Here is a 16,317-nt window from a genome sequence, read left to right as displayed (position 1 = left end):
CCCATATGGAGACACTGAGCAGAGGCGTGCATGTACAAAAGATCACTGTTGTCCAACACAGGAAAAAAGTTGCAGCAACAAGATGTGTTTTTCACATTAAAAGAAACTTGTTTCGAAAATAAAAATTTTAGCCTCAGCTTCTTGCCAGGTACAACACATTTGGTTTTAAATCAAGGGAGTCATAAAACAAAAAATCCAGGTATTTGTAAGAATATAGCAAGGGGATACCAGATATTTGAATATGATGCAGAAAACATATACACAAGCAGTTTATAGAGATTTGCTGAAAAGACCAGCACACAGAAGACGAAGTCTATTTTCGCTGGCTTCACTGAATCAGCCTGAAATATTGGCCTTTTGCTTCATCATCATCAGTCAATAGTCGCTGGGTTTTGAGATTGCATAGCCACCAGCATGCGGCTGTATACTCTTTGTCTTGTTTTTATTTATCATCTTTTTCAAGATTTGAAATAAACAGACTGACACTACAAATCTTCAGCAGTCAGTTTGGAGGATAATAAAAATATCATTTGGTGGTAAAAATCCAAATCAAATCGGAGAGTGACTTTCAGAAGCTGCCACATGCAAGTGTCCAACTGCCTGGCTCTTTTTTTCTGTTTGCTCTTCTCCTCCCTTCTTGAATAATCCACGCAGTGTTTATCTCGCCCGCGTTTTTCTCTCATTAGATGTCGTTAAGTTTATCTCGAGAGTGGCGCACTCTTTGTCCAATTTGTGTCGTTTTGACTCATTAATTATACACTACAGATGGATTAAAAGCTAATTTTTATGATAAGTGTCTTATCCAATTATCTCTGTGCTTTTGTATGACAATAATAGGCGATATTCTGCTTCTATATTTAGCCTGAAATACGACTTTTGTCTGCAGTAATGGCAGTGTGTCATTTGGCTCACCCTCAGCGTAGCTGGAGCAAATCCTCCGTCACTAACACCCTTAATATCATTTTAAAGCCACAACTGGCAATTAGGCACAATAGAAAGGGACACTTAAGTGCCAAGTCTTGTGTGTGTGTGTGTGTGTGTGTTGTGTGAGAAGAGGCAGCAGTAATGTTCTAAATCCCGTTATTGAGGCCCTCAGGGCCTCGGCTACCGAGCCGCTGAAAACTAATTACACCCGCTTCTCCTGTTCATATATTCTTTACATCTTTTTTTCTCCGCTCAGCTCACTGTTCTCTGTGTGCTCAGTCTTTTCTTCTTTCTTGTATTTGCTTAATTTCCAATCTCTTCGCACATATATTATATGTGTCCTCCTTTTTATCCTCTTTCATATCAAATCTAGGCGTTTTGTGTTGAATTTGTTTTGTTCTGCTCTCAGTTTTCTTCCCAGACTAATGAAAATTAATATAATGTAACTTCTGTAACTAAAGTCTTACCTGATCATATTGGTTGTCTTGCATCTGGAGAAGCAGGAGCTGCAGTCTTCATTGTTTTGTGTTACCACTGACCAACAGTGTATCTCTCTCTGTTTTTCTTTTATTCTTTACATAAAGGACAGAGACGACTGTGGGAGGCTGTGAAAAGGAGGAAAGCTATGTGCAAGCGCAAGTCCTGGATGAGCAAGGTGACAGACACAGTCAGACACAACACGTGCATACACACAGGACTCATTTATTATGGTACATGGTATGCTTGACATTATGTCGCCATGGTGGCGTCTGTCTGTCTGTCTGAGTGTGGACACGTTCAAACACATGAACAATACATGCTAGAAACAACACTGCAGCTCCAGTTTCCCCCTGTACAGATGATATGATCACGTTTAGCAACATCTTTACAAATTAATATTTGCATTATACATTTTTTTATGTGCGTGTAAGTGTACTAACAAAGATGGGGGAAGAAAATAATATTTGTTTGGCACTCTGGGGATTATGAAGTGCAGTGTGATGGTTGAACTTGAATTAACTGTTATGCATAATTGACAGGTTGGTTTCAGTATTTCCAAACACTCCTTACAGCAGTTAAGATCACTTTTCATTAAACTATAAGAGCATTTATAAAAAAACATTTTATTTTTTCTAAACCAAAAATTCATGCAAAGTTCATATCTTGTTTAAAGCAGGGTGGGTGACATAAAAGATAAGTTAATCCAAATAGTAATTACAACTGAAAACATAGAAATATTCTTGAATTTTCAACAAAAACAAGAATTAGAAAGCAAGAATTTTTAAAATGATGAATTATTTATGCATCAGATCTTTGATGATTATGGAGGAGTTATCAGGAATTCCCTGAATAACTTGATGGCTTCTTCATAAAAGAAAAACACGTTCCCACACAGATGCCTCCGTATCTACAGGGGGAATCCCTCCGGAGAAAAGACAGCTTGACCCTTTACACGAGGATGAGCACGTCCACATTCACACACACATAAATCAAGTCACAAGAGTCGGTGACACAGAGATTCAGAGCGTGCTGCATTCACAGAGATGTTGCCTCATGAAGCATAAAGTTTCCCCCTTAAAGAGACACAACTGCATGACTGTCGCATACTCACTTTCTTAAAGCAAATATTTAACCCACAAAATGACCTTTTGTATATTAAATACACACTCAGTGTTATGTTGAATGCAGCAAGAACACTTTCCTTCACGGTAGACAAAAAAGCCAAAAAAGGCAAACTTACTTGATGAATTTATGTCATTGGAGTCAATGTTTAACAGCAACTGTGTCAAAAACATCCATTTACAAACTATCACACAGTATAGTCCAAGTCTGATTTATCCAGCCGTATGTTCAGTACTTCCCAAACAGACTTTCTGAACTAAAGTGAAACTTAGCTTTTGTCTCCTCAAAGCCAGAAAAAAAAGCCAGAAAAAAAAGCAGTAAAATGTGTGTTATTGCATGACTGGTGTTTGAAATGGTTAGTTCAGATTCACCACAGTCAAACAATAACACAAACAAACTAACTGAGGCAGCTGTAGACCAGCAGCTCCTGTGTTCAGCGAGGTAAAATTACTGTTTTTCTCAATGGAGTCTGGCTTTGAAGAGAGCATAGATAAGTTTTATTTTGAGTTCAGTTCCCTGTTGGAAAAAGGGTTGTCTGTTTGTAGTACAGAACACACAGCTGAATAAATGAGACTTGGATTATACTGCATGATTTGTTGTTAATCACACTGTTAAACCCTCTTTGACTCAATTTCAGTAAGAATCCTTTCTTTTTCTGTATTATGCATTCACTGTGGAGTCATACGAGAAAAAACAACTTTTCTTTCTGAATTCAACTTGACACAAGGTGTGTAATGGACTTAAAAATGATCATTTTATGGGGTCAGGAATCCCATTTGATAAAGAATTAAAGATAAAGATGGAAAATTAAAAGCTGCCATATACACAAGCTCATACCATTTATGATACACCTACTCACACGCAAGGCTCTGAGGAATGACGTGTGTGAAGGAATACCGAACCAGTGATCTGTGTGTGTGTGTGTGTGTGTGTGTGTGTGTGTGTGTGTGTGTGTGTGTGTGTGTGTGTGTCTGTCTGTGTGTGTGTGTGTGTGTGTGTTGTGTGTGTGTGTATGTGTGTGTGTGTGCGTGTGCGTGTGCGTGTGCATGTGCGCGCGCGCTCTTCTCAGTGGAAGTCGCGGTGCCCAGAGGACGCTGCTTGACTTCTATAATTACACCTGTCTGTTTCCGCCTCTGGCACCATCTTCAGCTTAAGTTATCTGCTTCCTCAGCCCCCTGTGTGTGTATATGTGTGTGTTAGCATGTGTGTATGTGTGTTCCCATACTCTGAATCTTTCGAATGCTGAGCCTCCTATTTGAAACCCACTTACCACACAGCGACCGCAGAGATGTGGTGTTTTTAAAAAGGTCTGCAGCATTATGTCATGTCTGGTCCGGTGTGAATGTGAAACCACACACCGCTCGCTACTGTTTATATCTGGCCAGTCAAATATGTTTGGCACCGGGGATTCATTGACACCTCTTTTTCACTGACATGGACCGTTTCTGAGCGCTGACCTTTGTTTATCAGCCAATAAGGTGTTCGCATTGGTCTCATTCACTTTATGCAAAAAATAAAAAAGCTTAACAGCATTCAAATTTTGATTTAGAATTTGAAAGTCAACTTTATTCAGTACAGGGTAAGCTTACAGTAACCCTATCCCTTAATTAGGGATGTCCTGATCTGATCTCAACACTCAGTAGGGGGGCTGATCAAGGCATTTTTTGACTGATTGGGAATATTTAGCTTATACATCATCCGACCCTTTGTTTTATGTCAGCTGTTACTCAAATATTATTTTTACTTTCATGCAGAGCAACACGGAGCGCAGCCTTTGTCACGTCTGCTCCACTAAGCTTTCTGTCTCTCCTCTCTGTTGAACTTAAGAACAGTGTCTGAGCCCCTCCTGCCGAAACACCACACACCATAAACACACTATGATGCTATTTATTTACGTTATTTACCGCAGTTATGAGTATGTATGTCATTACTGTTCAGTCAGAGAGTCTCGTGTGTTGCCTTTTTTGCGGTGTTTCTCCGCCTACTCTAAGGAAATAAAAAAATGTGATGGGGACGTCGCTAGCCCCAATCGTTTTCCGCTGCATCTGACAGCAGCACCAGTTCCTGTGCATTCCTATTTTGGTAAACAGTCTTATTTAGGGCCTCTAAACAAAGGTTTCTCTTAATGGCTCTGCACAACACACACCTTGTACTGGTTCAGATTTAGGGAAATGGAAAACCCACACTAACACACACAAATATGCACACAGTTATATTCAGATCACCTAATCTAATAGTGCTTCCTAATGAGCACTTCCTAACAGCTAAGTCATTCCTGCTGTGTTGTCAGCGATTAAGCCAAGAGGCAGGAAATGTTTCTCTCTCTTGAATTGATAAGAGTCTGTGTGTGTGTGTGTGTGTGTGTGTGTGTGTGTGTGTGTGTTTTGTTCTCAGTTTCTTACTAACACAGTATATCAATTAGTTTTTGCTGAACACATTACACCATATGTGTTAATGTGCAGATATTATTTAACACATATACAGATATTACATTTACCTCAGTGTTCATAAAGGCCTGTGCCTGCAGTTACACTGTTGTTTTTAGTGTGTGTATGTGTGTTGAGGGTAGAGTCCTCAGGTCCAGATAAGAGCCCAGAGTTTACTGTTTGATGGCGGTGATTCCACTCGTCTGACTGCTGGATGCCGGCCATAACTTGACTCTGATTTCCGACCACTCTCTCCTGACACACAACCTCACAAGCCACATGTGAAACACATGGCCAGACGTGCATTTGCAACAGGAAATGAGGAAGAATTTAGGATGACGAGGCTCACTGTTTGATGATGAGCTGTATTCCTTTTTTGAAGTTTCAGCAGCTACAGTGGATTTAGTGCATCTGTAGGTATGCAATCCACCAAAGCCGGCTTACAATTTCATAAATATTGCAGCCACACAGGAGGGCTACATTGACACTGTATTCTGTTATTGGTCTCCTTGTGCTGCCTTAAATTTTCTCTCACCTGTATCTGGTGCCAGTAGCACTGGATGGTAGTGTAACAGGGTTTCCCACGCATTCATTTATTTGTGACAGCCCACCACAATTAAAAAATCTAACACCACATTATGATTTTATATTTTTGGATCTGGGCTGTTCATTTGGAGCGTTGGAATATATTGAAATATATATTTATACTGTTTGGTCATTGATTGCACTACACTTCCAGGGTGCAGAGCGTACTCTGGGCACAGACAGAGCAGTAGAATGCAGGGTGCAATGAAAGTGAAACGTAATTGTTATTGGGTCTAAAAGTTTGCTTTTAGCAGCAGCGGCTCATCTCATCCATTATTCTGATCAGCTCAGACCAGATAAATAGATCAGTTATCCATCCTGGGACTCAAACTGCTGCTGAGGGAAAACAAAACTTATTACAAGTTTTGCTCCGTTCACGGACCTTCAAAAACATGCACATCTAGAGAGTTTAATAAATACATACACACACACACACACACACACACACACACACACACACACACACACACAAAAAAGGTTTAACGCTTGGGCAAGGTGGGAAAATTGGTTTATTTATACAAATTATAGTCGACTAAGTGGAAGAATACCATACTTATTGATAAATGATAACGTGTTTGATAATCATAGGCAACTGCCAGCTCTTTTTGTCATCTCTGGAGGTTTTTTACTTGCTCATGTATGTGCACAGCTGCTGGCAGAACTCGTCCAAGAGCATAGAGCTGTTTAAGTAGTTAAAGGAAAGCAGTGGCGCTCTTTCCTCTCGTTGCGCCCTCTTCTCCTGCAGTGGCACCTGACTGGAGAATTAACGCCACACGCCGCTTATCTCACTGAACCACTCCCAATATTTGCCCAACAGTAGTTAATGGAAACCTGCAAAAATCTTTGAAAATTTTATGAAAACATGTTGAAAATTTGTGCTACTTTTCAATGGAAATGCAGCTATAGCTGCTTACAACACAAAGCATCCTGATCTCACAGGTCACTTTAATCTAGTGTTGCTGCAGGCTGACGGCGGAGGGTGAGTGGGTCAATCCTGTGTGTGTGTGTGTGTGTGTGTGTGTGTGTGTGTGTGTGTGTGTGTGTGTGTGAGGCGAGTAGGGGGAGGGCAGTTGAGGGAGAGAGAGGGAGATAAAGTAGGAAAAAAAATATTTCCTCAGGGCGGACAGAGATGGAAAAGAGTGGGAGATAGAGTTTATAATTGATTCTCCACCCACGGCCCAGTGTCTCCTGAGTGAGATGTGACCAGGCAGAAAGCTCAATGACTAATAAAGGTGAAGGATAAAACACAAACGTGGCCTTCATGATGACGAGACGTCTACAACTCGAGCAGCTGTAGACACTTCATACTGTGTTTTTAAAGCAGCTCCATTCATCTTTTTTTTTTTTTTAAATTATCTTAACATTTATGTACAAGGAAGCATAGAAGCATGGTCACTATTATATAATGTAGAATAACTTTATAAAAAAAAGTCAAAATAATAGATTATTAAGCAAACACACTGAATGCTTAATTATTGCTTTTATCTTCTTGAGCGTAGCCCACAACTCGTTCATGTCTGTCCTTATTATTGGACCTTTTCTCTCCTATTTTATAGTTTAAAAACACACTTTCTTTCCCAATTTTTCTTTCTCTTATTCTCTTTGTAGTTGTCAATTTTCCACTTTTGGTTTACTCACCCTAAAACCAGCTCCATTTGTTCTCTGTCTTCTCTTCGTCTGTAGGTGTTCAGCGGTAAGCGTCCAGACGGAGGAGACTTCCCCCAGCAGGGCCAGCCGGCCTCCTCCTTTCGTAAGCTGTCTCCCACACCTCCACTGGGCCTGGGGGAGGGAGTCCTGTCCACACAGCCCGGTGGTGGTGCTCCTCTCGACGGGCAGCAGCAGGCTCTGACGTGCCTCATCCCAGAGAAGGACCTGACGCTGTTTGAGAAGCTGGGGGACGGCTCCTTTGGTGTAGTGAAGAGAGGAGAGTGGCTGACGCCTGCTGGGAAGGTGGTGAGGAGACACAAATTAAATTTATGATGTGTTAAATAATGTGTGTTTTTTGCATAGAACATGCAGCTTATTTGCATTTTGCGCTGATGTAGGAATTAATCAGAGCAGGTGCATGAATCTGTGTACTCAAACTGTCTTTATGATGAGTTTCTGTGAATTTTAGTAGAAATGCTGCAGCTCAAAAAAATTGTGATAGTGCTTGAAAGAATTTGAAAGCACTCGGCATTCATTTAAAGAAAAATGCCTTTTTTAATAAACAAGAATAACAACATGGTTATCTCAAAATTCTGAGAAAAGTTTTCATGGGAGAAAAAAATGTTCTTATTTTTCTAAATAAATGAGATAATTTCATTGATTCAGAAATACAAAATTTACAAGATTATTATCTTATTAAAAAACACTTTTTTTCTTCATAAAGGCATTTGTCACAATACTGAGCATATAATCTTGTTCATTAATAAAAACAGGGCAAATATTTTTTCTTGAAAGACTTTGTCATAATACTGAGATAATGATTTTTAAAAAAATAAAAACGCTTTTAATAATCCTGAAAATATAATTTTCTTAATTTGTAAAAACGAGGCATTTTTTGTCATAATGTTGAGATAATAATCTCATCAGTTAAAAAAAAAGGGCAGTATTTTTATGAGGACTTTTCTGCGAATTCTGAGAAAACAATCTTGTCAATTCAGAAAAACAAGACGTTAAAATTTTTTTTTCTTTGATCTGATTTTGAGATAAAATTCCTGTTTATTCAGAAAAAGGACATTTTTTGTCATAATACTGAGATTATGTTCTCATTGATTCAGAAAAAATAAGCAGCATTTTTTATGAAAACGTATCCAGAATTCTGAGATAATAATGTTCCCCCCAAAAAAACTAAAACATTTTTAAATGAATTTTTTTTCAAAATTCTGAGACAATAATCTTGTTTATTCAGAAAAAAACAGGGCAAATAACTGTTTTTTTCTGAGGTAAAAGCATTATTCTCCGGTTGGAAAAAAAAAAAATCTGGATACTCGGAATACATTTTAAACCTAGTCTGTGTCCGTGTTTCCAGCTGAACGTAGCTGTGAAGTGTCTGAAGACAGATGTGCTCAGCCAGCCCGACGCTCTGGAGGACTTCATCTGTGAGGTCAACGCCATGCACTCCCTGGACCACCAGAACCTCATTCGCCTCTACGGTGTGGTGCTCACACACCCAATGAAGATGGTAGTGGACCCACAGAAAAAACGCACACACACAGGGAGGAATATACACACACATCAGTCAGCCTGTACTCTCACTTACACCCACACACACTTAACGCAGATGTCCCTCTCAGCCGGCTTCATGATGTTATAGTCTGTTGGAATCAGGTCAAGCATATTAAAGGGCAAGTTTGGTATTTTTCAGCCTGGACCCTATTTTTCCATGTGTTTGTGTCTAACTGATTTCTGAAAATGGTCCACTAGAAGCACTTGTTTTTTGCAGCTGACAGGCTCAAATTAAAATTTGAAGTGTCTAAAAACACATTCTTACAGAGATACACCTCTTTGTTAAAGAGTAAGATCCTTTTTGTTTAACCGGAAACAGCAGTGAAATCAATATCACAAAACCGACCAGACTCCTTTTAAATTAACAGTGATTTTATCACTCTTTATTCAAAGTCGACAGAAACAAAATAAAGCTCACAAAAAACATTTTGCTTCATATTTCCACTGTTCAAGCAATCATCCACTCTGATTTGGTTGAAATAAACCCGTAATTCAACCACTTCGATGTGGAAATATGCTCTATACATGCTAAAATTGCTGGTTATTTTAATGGAGTCTGGTGGGTTTGGCGATGGTGATATTTGGGCTGTTTCTGGTTACAGAAACAGGATCCTCACTCTTTAAAAGGTCTGTGTCTGTAGATATCCTTTTCATAATTGTTGTCAGATGCTTGGAATAATAATCTGAGCCTTCGGACGTACACTGACAAAGCGAACATGCCCCAAGTGGTTACATTGCAGCCTTTCTCGCTCAGTTTCAAAAAATGTTGTTCGCTTAGACACAAAAACATGAAAAAAAAGGACCAAGGTTAAAAAAATACTAATTTAAAGTAATAATAGTTACCCTTTAATGCCTTTATCATAAGTGGAGAAAAGAGGGGAGACAGGAAGGGAGAGGAGCAAGTGGACTAAAATAAGGGCTGACATTTCAATCTTGTTGTTTTCATCATGTTATTATATTCTAGTTATTTCGTCTGACGTATTTTTGATTCATTTTGCCAAATAGTTTTTGGACAAAGTTGTGATTACCAATTGCCAATGTCTTTCTCCTTACTGTCTGTCACTTTCTTCTTCATTTTTCTTTCTCCTTTTCTTACTCTCAACCTCAAATAAATCTTTCCTTTTGCTTTTTTCGCTTAAATCATTAACACAAATATTCATGACATTGACATTTCAGTTACAAAAGAAAAACAAACTCAAAGACAAAAGCTGACAATATATTTTTGCATCCTTGAAGATTAGTGTATCTATTGATTATTGTTTCAGTCCAGTCCAGTCCATTTTTCAAGTGCTTTTTTGTAGTCTCCTTATGTTTGTCCATTTTTCCATTGAAAAGATTTCTTCCACAATTGTTAACCGTTGGTCCTTTGTTGGTTTTTAATAGCTTTCTTGCTTGCTACTAGCAGTATTTTGTCCAAATATCTATCACTTGCTATAACATTTTCTTCAGAGAATTTACAAAGAAAAAGCAACAAACAGCTATCAGGGGCCTCATATCCAAGTATATGCTGTAGCTCCTTACATACCGTTTCCCAAAATACACAACAAATCAAAATTCCTTTTTCTTTTTACTTAAAAGTTCCTCTTTTCACCCACTCTGTCTCTCTTTTCCCCTCTCTGTGTCCTGAAGGTGACCGAGCTGGCTCCTCTGGGTTCTCTGCTGGAGCGTCTGCGTTGTGTTCGTCCACAGGGCCCCGTGTTGATCCACACTCTGTGTCAGTATGCCGTACAGGTGGCCTGTGGCATGGCCTATCTGGAGCAGAGGAGGTTCATCCACAGGGACCTGGCAGCCAGGTAGGGGGGGCAGACGACTTTTTAAGGTGGACTTAATACGTTTTAGCAGCTGTAAAAAGGTCAAAACATACTTTCACAGTCTCTGTAAAACCTATTTTTCTTTCTGGGATTTTTTTATTTTTTATTGGTGAATTATTTATATTGCTTCTCTTTCCCCTCCACCCAGAAATTTACAGGCCATTACAGGGAGACTTGGCCCACAAGTAAAATGAGTCAGCCGTTGGCCGGCTGCACAGGGTGGTCTAAGTTCTTGGTTTTGCCCAAATTAGTCACTTTCACTTAACTGTTGACACGACGATGATGCTTGAGAGAAGTCTAAGTAGAAGTCTGGCTGGTAGAAATGAGTCATTTTCACAGTTACAGCTGTGATAAAATGGTAATGACTTCACGCCGCTGTCACAGTACGCCAAACACTAAGAGGATTTGTCAAGCTGCGGTTTTAATTGTGTTCGTAATACATCTCAGGTTTATTTGAAGCTGTAAATTTAAAGTCTGCAGTAGGTCATGCTAAGCGAACTGTAACTGTTCTGCACATGGACTATATTTTATAAAATTGGATCACATTCTGAACGTTGCTCAGAAATTGACCATTAAATAAATCTGTTTTGCTCATCTTCCACTGAGGTTGAAACCATTCACCGAAACCATAATGGGATTTAAATTTCATGCTTTATGTCATGTTCAGTTTAATGATTCTTTCTCTCCTCAACAAATGGCCAAACAAGTCTTTATTTAAAAAAAAAAAAAAAGAAAAAAAGTCTAAAACAAGAAAACCGTCACAGATATACTCTTCTTTTTTTGCCGTATTTCCGCGGCTTTGTGAGCATCTGTGCAGTGTGTGTGTATGTTAATGGCATTAGTGGTGTGCAACCTGAGTAAAACTTTAGAGTTAAATCATATGCCACTTATTTTAAATTGTAGCCAAAAGGTTATATGATGAAAACAGCTGCACACCAAAATCCCCAAATACTTGATGAAAAAGGGAGTAGGTCACACAGTATTAAAAAAGAGGGGCGTATGATAGACAATGACTTCGGTACTTTTTTGATTTGATTTGATTTCTATTCTATTCTCTGTCAGTCTGACAGTCGGCCCTTAAGTTTAAAAGTGAACCACTAGGCGGGTTTCCATTAAGTATGCGTACTGGAAACACGTCACTTTCGGAAAAAAACAAACATTTATTGCAAAAAAAAAAAAAGATTTTATGCTGGCATGGGATGGTACTTTAGGCGATTTTAAAAAGCTATATTTCGCTAAACTGCCATGGAAACACTTTTTAGTCTTTCCTAGGTCACGTGATGCTATGGCTAATCCCTTATTCGTGGCCGCTCCCACGTATAAGGGGCTCGCCTTTCCATTATTGCTCGCATCATACGGCTACGTCGCCTTCAACTGGAAATAATGACGGCTGGTACGGTGGCTGCAATAGAAATAAACCTGCTAATTTTTTGAACATCCATCGCCAGGCTTCTAGGAGAAGTCGCATAACATCACTCAGCGGAAGCACAATCATCTTATAATTGTGTTTAATTGACATTTCGAAAATATCTCTTAAGTTTTCCACAAATCTGTAATGGAAACCCACTTTCTAGTTGGTACTTCTTGACCGTACTTAAAAGACCCTCCCTTCTCAGGAACATCCTGCTGGCCTCGGCTCACAGAGTGAAGATCGGTGACTTCGGCCTGATGAGGGCGCTGCCCAACAACCACGAGCACTACGTCATGCAGGAGCATCGAAAGGTCCCATTTGCATGGTGGGTGGACAGAGAGAGCAGCGCAGTAAGCAGCGCTGTGCTTGGATGCTCCTCAGGGATGGATATGAGTGGTTTTAGTGGTTAGGGCGTGAACGTGATTTATGTTACTGCAGAAAGTTTCCACAGAAAATTCTGACCGATCACAGCTGCATTCCTGCCGTGATGATCAATCTTACAAAACAATGCTGGCTGTTTTTCTTTTGGTCTCTGTCGAATTCTGTCACGCAAGGAGTGAACAATCCATCTTTCTTTTTATTCTTTTCATTCATATTAATTATCAGTTTTAGTTTTAAGTTTCCAGACACAGTGTAGGCTTGAAATATGCTTTTAATGTTTGTGTAGCCACCCTGAAATACTAATTAAAGTACCTTTTGGCTTGTATATATACATACATATATTGGTATACTAATAATGACATAAACAGTCTTTTCATGTACGTCGATTAATGTTGGTGATTATTGAATACCGAAGTAAATCTGATTATTTTTCACATTAATGATTTAATTCCTTTTTTTCATTCATTTTTATTTACAAAGACAACTTGCATAAATCAGAATTTCTGTAAATGCGCCAGTGTTAGCCATCTGGCTATTTTTCTACTGTAGCCTGTACTACTGTATTAGTGGTGGTAATAGTATTAGTAGTGAGATCTTTATTTTGAACATGCGAAATCAAATAGAAGAACAAATTAAAATATAAGTAAGAAAAACATCACCACATCACATATTCAGTAAACAAACTAACAACTAGGAGTAGTTGGAAGTAAAAAAAATTAGTACCACTGCTAATACTAACCCCTTTTTAAAAAATATATATACGTGCAAAAAATGTTAATTTTTAACATAAATATTCCCAATTTATGTCCCAGTATTCATCATACAAGCCTTGATCTAATCAAACAAGAGTTCAGACAAAAACAAGAACAAGAATTAATCTGAACAAAAACTCTTTTGGACCTCAGGAAGTATGCTGTAGCTAATGAGAATACTAATAAATTAAACCAAACTCAACATATATTTGATTTAATGTTTTTTTTTTTCCATCTTGCTGCAGGTGCGCTCCGGAGAGTCTGAAGACCAGAACGTTCTCTCACGCTACGGACACGTGGATGTTTGGAGTCACTCTCTGGGAGATGTTCACACATGGCCAGGAGCCGTGGCTGGGCCTCAACGGGAGCCAGGTAAACACACAGACAAAAATATACTACATGTATACGAAACCAGCTTACAGCTAAAGTAACAAAGGCAGACCCAGAAAACAAATCACATCTATTCACACGCTTATTCAGAGGCTTTTTATCTACTACACTAGAAGTTACGTGAGGCGATGCTGGCTTGTAATTCTGTATTCTTCATTTGTCCTCTTTAATTTTCTTTCCTTTGTCAAATGAAAACCCCCAGATCCTACATAAGATTGATAAAGAAGGTGAACGCCTCCCGAAGCCTGAAGACTGTCCGCAGGACATCTATAATGTGGTGCTGCAGTGCTGGGCTCAGAAACCAGACGACAGACCGACTTTTGTCGCCCTGCGAGAGTTCCTGCTGGAGGTAGGAGAGCAGACTTTGGGTCACCAAATGTTGTCTATACAAGGTGTTCAATATTGTTTAGCAGAAGACACTTGATGGTAATCAGAAAACAAGTAAAGGCGAGACATATATAAAATACACATACGAGTATTTTGATACAGTTTAAACTTGTAGTGTACTGAATATAGTAAGTGTATTGTTTTATTTGCTTTAAAAATCAATTTAAGCACACTTTCTTTCATAAACAGATAAAAAGGAACAGTTTGTGTAAAAGTTGTGCATCTGCCACCACAACTATAGAAAGACGGGACATATACATCCAGGACGCTGTCTGGAAAGCGTTTGAATTATAAAAAAAACATTCAATAATCACATTTGGTCAAGAAAAAATGATGTCGCAGTGCAAACTGCTTTCTGCATGAAAAGATACTGCGGTTCATTGAAAATGTGGAAATTAAAGAGTGGGTGGATGCAATTTAAAAAAACAACACATAATCTGCTCTAGGACAGATCATTTGTTTGCATTTCTTTTTAAAAAGCAAGTGTTTACTAAATTACCCTGAAAATGTTTTCAGTGTTCCAAGCTTAATCCAACTTGTTTAAAATATAATTTAATACATTACAAATTACGTTTAGTGCATATATTCTGAAATCTGTAGTGGAATATGTTTTAAAAATATTGAATAAATAAGAATTGTTCAGTGCTCCCTCTGCAGTGTTTCATTGCATCAATGGACTTTTAGCTCCACCTGGTGGATTTACTGCAGAGTAGACGACGAGCTACAACATGGCTCACTCTGAAATGTTTTCAGTTTTTACGTTTTACTTTGGTGTCTCGTGTGTGTTTTATCTTTTGTGTCTTTGGATGTGTGTTTTTCAGACCATGCCCACAGACATGTGCGCTCTGCAGGACTTTGACGAGCCCGACAAACTCCAAATCCAGGTCAATGATGTCATCACCATCATAGAGGGGAGGTAGGTGTGAGGAGGTGTTTTAGACCTTTAGATCTGTAACTGTAACCCAACACACCTTCCTGCAAACCTCATTACTCAAAAATACTGTGAAATAAATAAAATGCAACTCTTTTCCCTAAATAGTATTTTTTCCAGTTGCTGAGCTCATCTATGTGCACTATTGAAATACTTTTAAAGTCTATTAAACCTTAGAAACTTGGATCAACATTAGTTTTGTTGTGCTGCATTCAGATGCCGTTTACAAGCTATTTGACCCTTTAGAAAACTGAGCAAATTAGTTGAATTTCTTTTGAAAACATGGGGGATGTCCCATAACATCCCATGAATTGCAAGAAATTTTACCTTTTTTAAAAAAAAAAGGTAAAAAAAAAAAGGTCAAAAGAAAATAATCAAAAAATGTGAAACAATGTCTAAGAAACAATATTTAGAACTATAATAATTTCATATTTAAAATTCTGATACATAGAAAAATATTTTAAGCAATTCATGGGTTTAAAAAATATATATTTTTAGAACTTTTTCTAGGTAATTTTCTTATTTGATTTTAACTTCTATCTTGCTTATTTCCAGGTAATTTTCTTGTAACTTTTTAAAACTTTTTTCCCCCTATTTTTTGGGCATGTTTTAGTTTTATGTAGCTTTTTTTATAAGTAAAAACATTTTGCTTCAAGTTTCAAAGGGTTAAACTTAATCCTTAAATATCAAAATATTAAATACTGAATTGCATGTTGTGGTAATGCCCCTCAGATGACTCTCCATGTTTCATCCTCCGTATTTTTACGTCTCTTTCAGGGCAGAGAACTACTGGTGGCGAGGTCAAAACAAGCGCACCTTGAAGGTCGGCCCGTTCCCCAGAAACGTGGTGACATCAGTAGCGGGTTTGTCGGCTCATGACATCAGTCGGCCGCTCAAAAACAGCTTCATCCACACAGGACACGGAGACAGCAACCCTCATCGCTGCTGGGGCTTCCCTGACAGGATCGACGAGTGAGGAGCAGCTTCTGTTTATTAATGTCACCTGAGTTGTAATAAAAAACTCTCACCAACAGATGGCAGTAGCACAGCAATACAAACATCTAACTAAATTTATTTGCCAACACCAAAGTTTTTTGATTCAGTGTTTGATATTTACAGTTATTAAGCGTGTCCCTCTTTCTTCCAGTTTGTACCTCGGTAATCCCATGGACCCTCCTGATGTCCTGAGTGTGGACCTCAGCGGTGCTCGGCCTACACAGCTACCGGGACGAGCTAGAAGTGAGTAAAAAAAAAAAGCAAACTGTAAACACGTGAACCACGCTATAATGATGACTATTTTAACGTTAAAAACCCTCTCTGTCAGCACGCTCCATCTCTGGTTCAAAGTCTTTAGTTGGCGTCACTCATCCAGACTCGTTTGTGTTTGTAACCAGAACAAACTGGTTTGATTTTATTGAAAAAACATGGGAAAAGGGAAGAAATGTCCTACAAATTTCAAGAAATAAGTGAAAGGTGACACGAGAATGACCTCAAAATTATTTTGAAA

General features: G+C 38.6%; 1 protein-coding gene across 1 annotated transcript in view; it reads left to right on the top strand.

The window, feature by feature from the left end:
* The window catches only part of LOC121951221 (activated CDC42 kinase 1-like), a 34,180-nt gene that overhangs the window by 6,184 nt on the left and 11,679 nt on the right, over positions 1–16,317 (top strand). Inside the window, 10 exon segments of the mRNA XM_042497472.1 lie at positions 1,509–1,579; positions 7,221–7,490; positions 8,551–8,703; positions 10,377–10,540; positions 12,175–12,294; positions 13,348–13,474; positions 13,695–13,841; positions 14,701–14,795; positions 15,588–15,782; positions 15,958–16,049. Coding sequence (XP_042353406.1) covers positions 1,509–1,579; positions 7,221–7,490; positions 8,551–8,703; positions 10,377–10,540; positions 12,175–12,294; positions 13,348–13,474; positions 13,695–13,841; positions 14,701–14,795; positions 15,588–15,782; positions 15,958–16,049 — 1,434 coding nt within the window.

The sequence above is a fragment of the Plectropomus leopardus genome, chromosome 12 (assembly GCF_008729295.1).
Source record: "Plectropomus leopardus isolate mb chromosome 12, YSFRI_Pleo_2.0, whole genome shotgun sequence".
In the NCBI taxonomy this organism is placed as follows: domain Eukaryota; kingdom Metazoa; phylum Chordata; class Actinopteri; order Perciformes; family Serranidae; genus Plectropomus; species Plectropomus leopardus.
Note: the sequence above shows the minus strand (reverse complement) of the source record. Positions and strands in the feature narration are given on the sequence as shown.